This window comes from Euphorbia lathyris, chromosome 1 (genome assembly GCF_963576675.1).
Source record: "Euphorbia lathyris chromosome 1, ddEupLath1.1, whole genome shotgun sequence".
Classification (NCBI taxonomy): domain Eukaryota; kingdom Viridiplantae; phylum Streptophyta; class Magnoliopsida; order Malpighiales; family Euphorbiaceae; genus Euphorbia; species Euphorbia lathyris.
Window position 1 is genome coordinate 8,367,611 of NC_088910.1, and position 12,944 is coordinate 8,380,554.

At 31.3% G+C, this 12,944-nt stretch overlaps 1 protein-coding gene across 1 annotated transcript; it reads left to right on the forward strand.

The window, feature by feature from the left end:
• Positions 1–4,492: 4,492 nt before the first annotated feature.
• On the forward strand, positions 4,493–11,574 carry LOC136221108 (non-functional NADPH-dependent codeinone reductase 2-like). The gene is made up of 4 exons (XM_066008871.1): positions 4,493–4,887; positions 5,544–5,787; positions 8,959–9,138; positions 11,073–11,574. Exons 1-4 carry the CDS (start codon positions 4,577–4,579, stop codon positions 11,295–11,297), a joined length of 960 nt encoding a protein of 319 aa, XP_065864943.1. The 5' UTR covers positions 4,493–4,576; the 3' UTR covers positions 11,298–11,574.
• Positions 11,575–12,944: the final 1,370 nt, after the last annotated feature.

Sequence of the window (12,944 nt, forward strand, 5' to 3'; positions counted from 1 at the left end):
TTATATGTAAGTTTAATCACGTAACCAATTTTGGTTGAATCTCCTATAAAAAAAAGATTGAATCAAAATTTGGATCTGATTAGACGTTTGAAATTAACGTTCCGCCTCGATTTTCTCCTCGATTTTCTCCGATTTGTTTTTCTAAACGTTTTCTAGCCCCCTAAATAATTTTTAACTGCTTAAGATGGTATTTGTTTTAGCATTTCGCAGACGCGTTTAGTGGTTTTACACCAAACCGATAATAGTATAGTGTTTGATTATGATTATAAAACCGCAGCGGTTAACGGTTTCGGAGCAAACAGGAGCGGTTCACGAAAAGCTCTAACTTTGAGTTTTTTATGAAATGCTGTTTTTAGTTGTTTATCTTTTGACAAAACTAGCCCAATTTTTATTTCTATTTACTTCAGTATTCTTAAAAAAAATATCAATGGTTACCTATTACTAATAACCTGACATATAGAATCCTTCTTTATTTTTTTATCCCAACAAATTATACATTTATCTTTGATAAAATATACCATAAGACCAGTAATCTGCTTTGATAAAATAATATACTATAGTTTCATCTTTTAAAAGCACTGTTTTTTTATTTATTATGGTTGTATTGAAAAAAGATGAGATTTTTCTTGTGGTTCTAAGAGGGTGTTTGTTTTAGCTTTTGGGAGGAGCGTTTAGCGTTTCACTCCAAACCGCTGGAAAAATAGCGTTTGGTTATGTTTATATAACCGCAGCGTTTAGCGTTTTTTCTGAAATCTACAGCGTTTTGGAGCGTTTCACGAAAAGCTCCTATTTGAAGCTTTTCATAAACAGCTGTTTGTAGTTATTTGTTATTGACAGAATTATCCTTTTTATTTCCACAAAATATGTTTATTCTTTAATATTATTTATATTTCTACAAAATAATTACCGAAAAAACAATGTTTTGTTGCGTTCAATAAATTTTTTATTTTTTATATAGATTATTTTTATTAATTTGTGTAACACATTTTTTATTTTATAATAGGATAAGGTGCAAAAATACCCCTAACATTTATAGCTAGGAGCAATTTTACCTTTAACGTCTAAAATAGTGCAATTATACTCCTATTGTTGGCAGCCAAAATCAATTTTACCCCTGACATTCACAAGTTGGGTCAATTTGAGAAATAATTTATCAAACTGCATTCTTGGTCATGAATATTGTCATCTACACTTTACATACCATTTTATCATCGTTAGTAACAGATCACAAACATATGATTAGACATGAATTTTTTTTAAGAAAAAAAAAATATTGTCTTTTGTACGAGTTAGACAAAAAAAATTCAAATATTTCGCCGAATTTATAAATAATAATATATGAAATTGATCCAACTTGTCAATGTTAGGGGTAAAATTGCTCTTAGCTGCTAGCGTTATGGGTAAAATTGCACCATTTTAGAGGTTAAGAGTAAAATTATTCCTAGTTGTAAACATTATAGGTATTTTTCACATTTTTTCTTTTATAATTTCATCGTTGATTAATTTAAAACATGTCTATTTTAAACATTTTAAATTCGAACAGCAGCAGTTCAATATAATTTTACCAAACACTAGTAATTAAACAGCTAACAGCTTACTGCAACTGCAAACAGCTAACAACTTACTGCAACTGCAAACAGCTAACAGCAACCGCAATAACTATTAGCTAACAGCTGAACCAAACGGGCCCTAAAAATGTTACATCTATTATTTGGATTACTTTTATCAATATTCTGTACAACATGTTTATTTATATTATTAAATAATGAGTATTTTTTGTTTTTTCATATATTAACAGTAACACTTCTTTGTAAATTTACCAAACACTAATTACCGATTAGCTAATTGCAAACAGCTTACTAAAATAGTTGTGAGCTAACAACTGAACCAAACAGGACCGTCGAGTACAACCTAAGTGTCGATAGACAAAAATATTTTCTTATTATTAATTCACTTTTGAATAATAACATATGGTTATTCGTGAATTCTGTTTAATATTTAAAGATATTTTGGTTTATCTGTATTATCTATTTATTTTCATGATATGGTTTAAAAACTTAAATACATTGTTTTGATGAATTATATTATTTGTTTACATTATATTTTATTTATTTGAATTGGTTTAATGATATCGTTATTAAAATACTAATGTTTACACGTTTTTAAAGATATATGTTCCAAATATATGTATATTTTTATATTAAATATTTTTATATTATTTAATAATTTTTTTATTAACAAATAAAAATATAAAAATATAAATCCGATTAATCTTCAACTAAATTTTTTAAAAGCGATACCCGTCCGATGAACGCTAGCGTTTTTTACAACATTCATATATAGGATAAATTACACCCATGGCACTGAACTTTACACTATTTTAACATTATGGCAACTGAACTTCAATTTTTAATGGTATGACCACTAAATTTTACACTTTTTTAACACCGGTAGTCACTCAATTTTAACTAACTCTACAAAATGACCGTTAACGACCTCAAAATGAAAATATTTAACAATTAAAGTTGTTCAGAACGACATTTACCATGAATCCACATTTTTATTTTCCAAAATCACATTTGTTTAAAGCTTTCTCTCTCTAAAAATTCTCTCTCTCTCCTAACCAAACAACACCTAAATGACCTTAAAACAAAAAATTTCAAGAATTAAAGTTCCTTAGAATATCATTAACGCTTCAGATTTTTTATTTTTAATCTCTAATTCTATTATCAAATCACAGAAAATATGATTTTTTTAAAACAAACTGATATGCAATTGGTACAAAATAAGGAACATAATATCCGTGTTTTATAATAATGTCTGAAACTGATCCAATTTGATAATTTTATGGGTAAAATTGCTCTTGACTATAAACATTATGAATATTTTTGTACCTTATCCATGAGAAATTTCACAGTACTCTGGGAGTAATACTCCTGGCCAATCAAAATTATTTTTGAATCTCACTACATGGGCATGATTGGTGGAAACAGAAATATATATACATGTGTTATAAATTGATTGATAGGGAATATTACTCAAAAGAACCCTAAAATTTTCTATATATATATTAATACCATTAAAACCGGACCTGGGCATAGACTAGGAGTGCGTCGGGTTAGGCCCAGGGTTGGACAGGATCAGTTTTTTTTTCCAGCTATATATATATATATATATATATATATATATATAAAGGGTTTGGAATCTGCCAATTAAGCAGTCAACAAACACCAGCTCAGCCTAACTAAGATTAGTTGATTAAATATTATATTTATATGAAGCCTATCTCTGTCCCAATATAGAACACCAAAATCCTATAGGCTTGGAGTTTTAATTTAACTATATTGATGTCAATGGTCTAATTTAATATGTTAGAATTAAATTTATACTTAAAAAAAAACTTAATGCATATTGATACCTTTAAACTTGACAAGTTTTGTTTATTGGTATTCAGAACTTTTAAAGTAACCTATCACATACTTATATTTGACTTTAAAAACCTATAACATAATTATAGTTGGTTTTAAAAACTTATTGCATACCTATAGTTGGCTCATTCGGACCTTCTACACAGAAAATCATTGACTCATCATCTTTGACAGATGAGACGACATACAAAACGAACTCACGGGCTTATTTTTTTTCTGTAGCACGGACATGTCACCTCATCTGTTAAATATGACAGATCAACGATTTGGTATGTGATAAGTTTTTAAAACCAACTATAGGTGTGTGATAGGTTTTTAAAGTCAACTATAAGGGTGTGATATGTTATTTAGAGGTCGTGATGTTAATAGACAAAACTGATCAAATTTAAGAGTGTAAGTATGTATTAAACCTAAAAAAACTTTAGTATAAATGTGCAAAAATATCCCTAACGTGTACAGTCATGAGCAATTTTACTCCTAACGTCTATAATAGTGCAATTTTACCTCTAACGTTATCAAATTGAGTCAATTTGAGAAATAATTCATCAAAATGTTTTCTCGGTCATGAATTTTTTCATCTAAACATCACATGCAAGTCATTTTATCACTCTTTGGTAACATATTGTAAACATATGATTAGATATGAAAAAAATTAATTTTTTAAATATACCGTCTATTGTATAAGTTGGACAAAAAATTCAAAATATTTCAACGAGTTTATAATTAATCTCCAATTCAATTATTAAATTACAGAAAGTATGAACTCTTTTTTTTAACAAACTGATATGCAACTGGTATAGAATAAACAACAAAATATATGTGTTTTATAATAATGTGTAACATTAACTCAACTTATCAATGTTAAGGATAAAATTGCTCTTAGCTGCCAACCTTAGATGTAAAATTGCACAATTTTAAACTTTAAACGTTAGCCGGTATTTTTACACTTTATCCCTAATTTATTTATTTATTTATTTTTAATGAAATCATAAGTTTATGTTATATTTTTATACTCATATTAATATATGTGATAATTTCCCCACAACTTGACAATTTGCATCTTTTATAGAGAAAGTACAGTTGAAAGTGGAAACTAGAAATTAACTAATATTCAAACCAGAGTTGAAATTGAAGGAAAGGAAGAGAAAATGGCAAAGATACCAAATGTGAAAATTGGGGGAACAGATTTTCCATTGATAGGGTTTGGAACAGCTGGATTTCCATTCGGAGAAGATGAAGAAGCAGTTAAACAATCAGTCCTCAACGCAATCGAAGCTGGTTACCGCCACTTCGACACTGCTTCCGCTTACCAGTCGGAAAAGGCAGTCGGCGACGCCATCGTTGAAGCTTTAAAACTCGGTCTAATCAAATCTCGCGACGAACTCTTCATCACATCAAAGCTCTTCTCATCCGATACTCAGACTCATCTTGTTCTTCCTGCTATACGCAAATCACTCAAGTACGAAACTAAATCTCCGGTAAATCTCACCGGAAATCACTTAATTCCGGCTAGTTTATTTTGTATTAGTAAATTGATTTAAGTGATTGTCAGCAGGATTTATCCCTAAACCTTCTCAATTAGCTATTTGATTACATGGATGATTCAAATTATTACGAGACTAAATCTCCGGTAAATCTCACTGACAATCACTTAATTCCGGCTAATTTATTTTGTGTTAGTAAATTGATTTAAGTGATTGTCAGTAGGATTTATCGCTAAACCTTCTCAATTAGCTATTTGATTAGATGGATGATTCAGATTATTACGAAACTAAATCTCCGGTAAATCTCACCGGCAATCACTTAATTCCGGCTAGTTTATCTTGAATTAGTAAATTGATTTAAGTGATTGTCAGTAGACTTTATCCCTAAACCTTCTCAATTAGCTATTTGATTAGATGGATAATTACGAAACTAAATCTCCGGTAAATCTCACCGGCAATCACTTAATTCCGGCTAGTTTATCTTGAATTAGTAAATTGATTTAAGTGATTGTCAGTAGAATTTATCCCTAAACCTTCTCAATTAGCTATTTGATTAGATGGATGATTCAAATTAGTTGCTGTAATTAGTTTGTTAATCATGATTATTGTTTGATTGGATGCGTGGATGCAGGAATCTTGGATTGGAATACCTTGATTTATATCTGATTCATTTTCCAGTTAGTTTCAAGGAAGGATCTAGTCCATACGGGTTTAAGCCAGAAGATATTCTTGAATTGGATATAGAATCTGTTTGGAAAAGCATGGAAGAGTGTCAAAAACTTGGACTCACAAAAGCAATTGGAGTCAGCAATTTTACTCGCAAGAAGATTGAGAAATTGCTTGCCACTGCATCAATTATTCCTTTCCTCAATCAGGTTAGTTCATATATGATTATTTTATAATTAAGACTCTAGTTGTTTGGGAGAATTTGTTGTGAATGGCTTAAATTTTTAATTAAGTTCGAAGTATTTGAAATTAAGAATTAAAAATAAAGTTTGCCATGAAATAATTAATGAATTGCAACAAATCAAGGTAAAGTTGAAAGAACAATGTAGTGTTCTGTTTTCGGCTCAGGGAGTTCTTTAGTAGAAACACTAATTTTGTCGCTAATTTTCGAAAATTAGAAAATCGATTCGTATTATGTTTATTTGCTATTACGATTTAATTCGTTTTTTTTTTTAATAATTTGGGGATTTCTTGGGTCTTATCTAAATGCATTAAAAGTGTATTTTAAGTGGGTCAAATTTGATGTCCTTATTTTCGTTTTTTTTTTTTTTTTGATGGGAATACTAAAATTTCATTAGATAATAAGATTGATAGTACAACATGACAATATCCAGGAGTAAAACCTCACATACATAAAGGCAAAGCCTATTACATGGACCATAAAGGCAAGAAAAAAACTATAAATAGCAAAAACAACCATAAAAGGTACATCTAAAATAGAGGACCGTTGAACCATATATTTATCGTAACCCTAGATTTGTAGCGGAACAGCTGTAGTCCAATCTTCATCCTTTGGCCTAGTCTGAAACACCGGATCTAAGTCCCTTCTTTTTTTGCATCCACGTAGATCCAGTGATCTACGGATAAGATCTACCTTTTCTGCACTTGCTACAACAGAAAAGGTTACAGGAACAAAGATTATAACGAACAGATGCACGCCAAACGGATTCAGAGATCGGATAAAATATGTCAGATCCAAAAACGATACAACACAAGGAAAACAAACTAACACAACAGAAAAAATAAAATGCAGGGGAGGAGGAAGAAGGAAGACAAGCTTCCTTCTTCCTCCTCAACTATATAAAAGTAGCTTTGAACTTTGTTGTGAGATTTGAGTTAAGCTGAATATTTTTCAAGAAAAAGGAGAAAAGAGGGGAAAAGGGAAAAGGGATGGGGTGCAGGAGAAGGAAGGGGGGGGGGGGGGGGGGGAGGGGCGGCGGCAAGAAAGGAAGAGGAAAGAAGAGTAGAAGACCCTAGAGAGAAGGAGACCTTCTCTCACTAGGGCTTTTTCTATCTTTTTTTATTATTACACCATGTCCTTATTTTCGGTTAAATTAAAACCCAAACGGGGTAGTTTATGAAAATTATTCCCAAGCCGTTAATGGTTGGAATTTGCGGGGTTATTTTTAATTCTGTCCCATTATAGCGGATCCACCGTTGTAATATTATCATTACGACAAAAACAATGTTTTTTTTTGTTTTTTTACTATTACGGTGGGCCCACCATCGTAATTGGACTATTTTTTACTATAAAGTAAAAAACAGTAATTTTAAGGAATTATTTTCCAACTATTATCATTAGGTTGAGAATAAGACCTTGTTCTTTGTCACTTAATTTCAGTATCAGTAATTTAATTCAATTCAGATATTTTCAATTCAGTTCAGATATTTTTAGTTCAGTTTAGTAATTTATCATTATTTATTATAATTATAATTATTTTTTATTATTATTATTAGAATCATTATTATTATAAGATTTTTATTTTAATTATTTTTATTTTTAAAGTCTAATAATATAATTTCAGTTCAGTAGTATTCAGATCAATAGCATTCCATTCAGTTAGTTCAGGTTACTTAATTTCAGTAAAAAAGAACATGACCTTTAAATTACTTCTTTTGGAAGTTTAACCCTTTATTTTCCCGTCTTTTTATTTGTCCTCCACTTAGTTTTCTAGGGCTAATTACAAATCTAGCCCAATTAAGATGGGTCATTTACATATCTAACCTACTTTACTTCCATCTTACCAAATTAGATCATTTCATCCATTTTGGACAAAATTACCCTTAGTTCTATTGATCGATGGATCTGCTCCTGCTTCTTCTTCTTCTTCCGCTTCTTCTTCTTCGGCTTCTTCTTCTAGTTCTGGTTATGGTTCTTCTTCTTCTTCTTCTTCTTCTTCGGTTCATCTTCTTCGATTTCTAATATCAATCGTTAGCGATTTTTGAGATTTTTGAAGTATTATGTTCAATTTCCCGTAGAAATTGTATGTTTTTAGCTTATACGCCTGCTTTTCTCGCTGGTCTTGCCTCTTTCTTCATCTGTAATGGTATCGTTTCAATTTTCTATTTTTTCCACAATTTTCCACCATTTTTCTCCATTGTTGTCGCATTTGTGACGAAATTTGTCGCATTTCGTCACAAATGCGACAACACTTGTCGCAGAGTCACAAATGCGACAAGAGTTGTCGCATTTGCGACGAAATGCGACAACAGTTGTCGCATTTGTGACGAAATGCGACAACAGTTGTCGCATTTGTGACGAAATGCGACAAATTTCGTCACAAATGCGACAACAATGGAGAAAAATGTTGGAAAATTGAGAAAATTGAAATGATACCATTATAGATGAAGAAAGAGGCAAGACCAGCGAGAAAAACAGACGTATAAGCTAAAAACATACAATTTCTACGGGAAATTGAACATAATACTTCAAAAATCGCTAACGATTGATATCAAAAATCGATCTATCAATCAATAGAACTAAGGGTAATTTTGTCCAAAGTGGATGAAATGGTCTAATTTGGTAAAATGGAAGCAAAGTGGGTTAGATATATAAATGACCCTTCTTAGTTGGGCTAGATTTGTAATTAGCTCTAGTTTCTAACACACGATTTAATTATCATACTTTAATGCACTATCAAATTATTTTTCTTATCATACTTTAATGCTAATAACTTTGATTAATATATAATTATACCATGTGTCAGAAATTGAGAAATTGAGTGAAGATAGGTAAGGAGACAAGTAAATAGGAATAACAGATTTTCTTCAATTTTAAGTATGAGAAAATTACTTGGGGATTTTAGAGAGAGAAAAGAAAGAGTCAGAGAGAGTCGTTCACCATTCAAAAGGGTTAGTGAGTAAATTTAGTTGGCAAATTTATTTATTTATTTTTTAAAGAAGTTGGCAAATTTAGTTAAATAACATGAATGTTGTGTTTTGAATTAGCTTATAATTTCCTTTCTGCATATCGAACTTGTTTGATCAAAGTTCGATCAAATACCCGATCTGGTTTAATCAGAATTAATGAATTAATGAAGGTGGAGATGAACCCATGTTGGCAACAGAAGAAGCTAAAGGAATTCTGTGAGGAAAAAGGAATTCATACAACAGCATACTCTCCCTTGGGAGGAAAAGGAACTCCATGGGGAACTAACCAAGTTATGGATTGTGAGGTCTTGAAAGAGATTGCTATTTCCAGGGGAAAGACACTAGCTCAGGTATTATATTCTTTCATCTTTACTCTTTAATGCTTCAATTTTCCAAAAGCAAAATCCGATCAAAGCGTCCCCATAATTTACGTCGGAATAAGGACAAAATTTGACACTAATGTTTTTTCAAACAAGTACAGATTTAGCCTTAATGTATGAAATAGTGCAAATTTCGCCTTAACGTTTTCAAGTAAGATCAATTTTAGACTTATGTTGCCAAAAATTTGAATAACATGGTTTCACTGTTATTTAACTGTAACAACAAACGTTCGAAAGAAGTTTGTTGATAAACTGAAATAGTTTCGTATATCTTTTTTTGGTTATTTGTAACTGTATGAGTAACATAGTAAACATTTTAAACAATTTGACAAAAAAAAATTGTGATTAACTTATAGGGTTAATTCCAAAAAATAAAAAACCACGTGGTTAAACTGATTTGCAGATAACGTCATGTGGTTTTCTTTTATCAAAATGGTGATTGTGCTATCGCTAATATACAAAATCAATGACTTTTGGGTTGACATTGCCAAATTGACCATTGATGAGCTCAAGATAAAAAAAAAATTCAAAAATTAAATTTGTTTAGTACCATATTTATCATGGAACCACATTTTCGATTTTTCAAAATCATAATTTTTTGAGTTCTCTCTAAACATTAGTTTTCTCTCTCCTCACGAAACAACACCTAAATGACCTCAAAATTAAAAAATCGGAGAATTAAAGACGCCTAAATATCATCCGAGTTCTTGAAATTTACTAATATTGCCCGTTTGTTTTACCTATTGTTTGCTGTTGGAAAAAACTGCGTTTCCAAAAAGCAGAGGTTCTCTGCTTTTGTAAAAAGCTACTTTTCAGGTGTAAAAGGCAAACAATAAGTAATTAACCAAACACCTAAAAGTCTTCATTTTGACGTGAAAATGCAAACAGGAGCACGAAAAGCAGCAACCAAACACCCCTATACTCTTTCTGTTCCATAATATTTGTCTTTTAAGATTAAGGGATAAACATTAAGAAATGTAATTAATTTTAACTAAAAAGTTTTTGTTACCTTTGTATTAATTGCATCCATTAATTAATTTTTATCCATTTCCAAAATAAAAGGACAACTTAAATAGGGGTATATTTGGTAAAAGTCAATTAATGAGCATGTATGTATTGAATCAAATACATTATGAAACACAAAAAATTCTTTAGAAAGACAAATATTATGGAATGGAGAGAGTAGTAATTTGATAGTAAGGTTGAAAAATAGCTTTTATGTTATATTTTGACATTAGCAAATGTCATTTCTTTGATTGAATCTTATACATATTTCTAAGTAGTAGAGAAAACAGTGTACAAGGAAACCCGTTGCACCCAGTCAACTAAGAGGCGATTTTAGGCGGCGCACCATCTGAAAAGAAAGGTCGCTACGGGTCCTACATTAATTTCACCCCGAGCCCTCTTCTTTAGTTCCGCTACTAAGAGCATCTTCAATAGAGGTTGCTATAGAAATTGCTTAAAAATAACACATCATACTAAAATATAATATTTTATTTTCTAACTCATCAATGTCATTTTTGGCAATTTTTTTTAAAAAACACTCCAATAGTAAGCAACTTTAAAAGTTACCACCATGACCCTACAAACCATTATTTTATATATAATTTATTTTCATCATAAATATTGTCATACAAATGTAAATTATTATTTTATATTAAAGAAAAAGGTAAGCACCCTTGCTAGAAAGTTGCCAAAAGTATTTTTTCAGACACCTTCTATTGGAGATACCCTAATCTCAAATATATAATTTATTTTCATCATAAATATTGTCGTACCCTAATCTCAAATATCAGAATAAGACATTTTATTCTAAATATTGTATTATAGTTAATTAATGCATAAATAAACTACAATATTAGAGATGAATACCTAATGGTTGCCTTTTTTTTTTTTTTTGGAAGATATGTTTGAGATGGATTTACGAGCAAAATGTTAGTGTTGTTGTGAAGAGCTTTAACAAACAACGAATCAAAGAGAATTTGGAGATATTTGATTGGGAGCTAAGTGAGGAAGATTTGCAAAAGATAGATCAAATTCCACAAGAAAGAGGCCAGAAGGCAGATTTTTTGGTCAATGATGTTGGACCTTTCAAGACCCTCATGGACCTTTGGGATGGAGAAATGTGATTATTTTAAACATACATTCGAGCAGTGGCGGAGCCAGGAAGAGAGTATCGGGGTCAATTGCACCCTCGGGCTTTCTTCCCGGGCTGCTTGGAACTACTCTTTCTATAGTGGATTTCGATGATCAGGGTGCACTGGATTTCCGTGCACCCTCTCATCGATGCAACTGTATTCGAGGAGTAATTGTATTTGTAATTTAACTTTTGATTTTTATTTTGCATAAACTATGAATAATTGTTTGAAACCATGGAAGAAATAAAAATGTTTTATATTTAGAGCATTTTCAATGGAGTATAATAAATCACTCATTATATTCTCTATTAAACTTTCTTCTATTAGAGAGAGTTTAATAGATTAAACTTTTAGGGGATTTTTAGCTAGGTATCAGTTACATGTTGTTTCGGTCAGCTACGTATCAATCATATTCGTTTTGATTAATGGTGGAAGTTGATTACTGCTGATGTGATAGTAATGTCATTTTTTTGGTGTCTTTTTGCTCTTGAAATTTCCGAAGTAATTTAACTGAGACAAATTTCAAAATTGAATGATTTTAGTAAAACAAATTGAATTTGAATGATAATTTTGAAACATTATGAAAGTTCAGTGATCAAATTATGTATTTAATTTAAAAGACCTTTCAAGTCCCTAATGGACCTTTGGGATAGAAAATGTAACTGTTGGGATAATTTAATTATTATATTTTTAGCATAGATTATTTATTTTTAGCATAGGTTATTTACTCTATAGTTAAAGTTAGCAGTATGGAGGAAGATGACGATACTCGTTGTTGGTCGTTTACTAATAATGGTGCTTATTCTTGTAAATCTGCTTTTGAGACCTTTAATCACAATTTGGATGTTCCTCCTTCAATCGTTTGGAAATGTATTTGGTCCTTGAAGGTACCTTATCGTATTAGGAGTTTTCTTTGGCTTTGTGCTAAAAATAGGCTTCTAACGAATGCAGAAAGGAAAAGATGACATTTGGTGGACTCTGATGCTTGTAGTAGATGTAAAGCTCATGCAGAAACGAGTTGTCATGTTCTTAGAGATTGTGCTGGAAGTAAGGTCGTGTGGAGGAAAGTTCTGTCTGAGTAGTGTCTTTCTTCCTTCTTTTCCTATTCAGAACAAGACTGGTTTAGGGAGGGTATTGAAGGGAAGTTGTTGGCTGAGCTCAAACATGGAGTAATTTTGTTTGCTGTGGTCTGCCACCAAATTTGGCATTGGAGGAATGTTGAGGTATTTGGAGAAGAAGCGGTTGTCATTCCTAATTTTCTGGCTTTCTTCTTCAGAAAAGTTAATTCAATAGTTGAGAGTTTCAAGGTTGATAGTTTAGCAGGTTCTATCCAAAAGACGATTGTTCATCTGATAGGCTGGGATAGACCAGGTGAAGGGATGGTAAAGTTGAACACCGATGGATCGTGTAAAGAGGACGGAAGAATTGCTGCTAGCGGTATATTGAGATATGCAGGAGGTGCTTGATTGTCAGGTTTTGCTCAGAATCTGGGTTTGGTCTCCTCTTTTATTGCTGAGCTCTGGGGTATCTTTTCTGGGCTTAGAGTGGCAGAGGTTGGGGATTAGGAGGCTGCTAGTGGAGTCAGACAATCTCGAAGCAATCAAGGTGATTTTTGATAAAAGGGTTATGTGTTTAGGG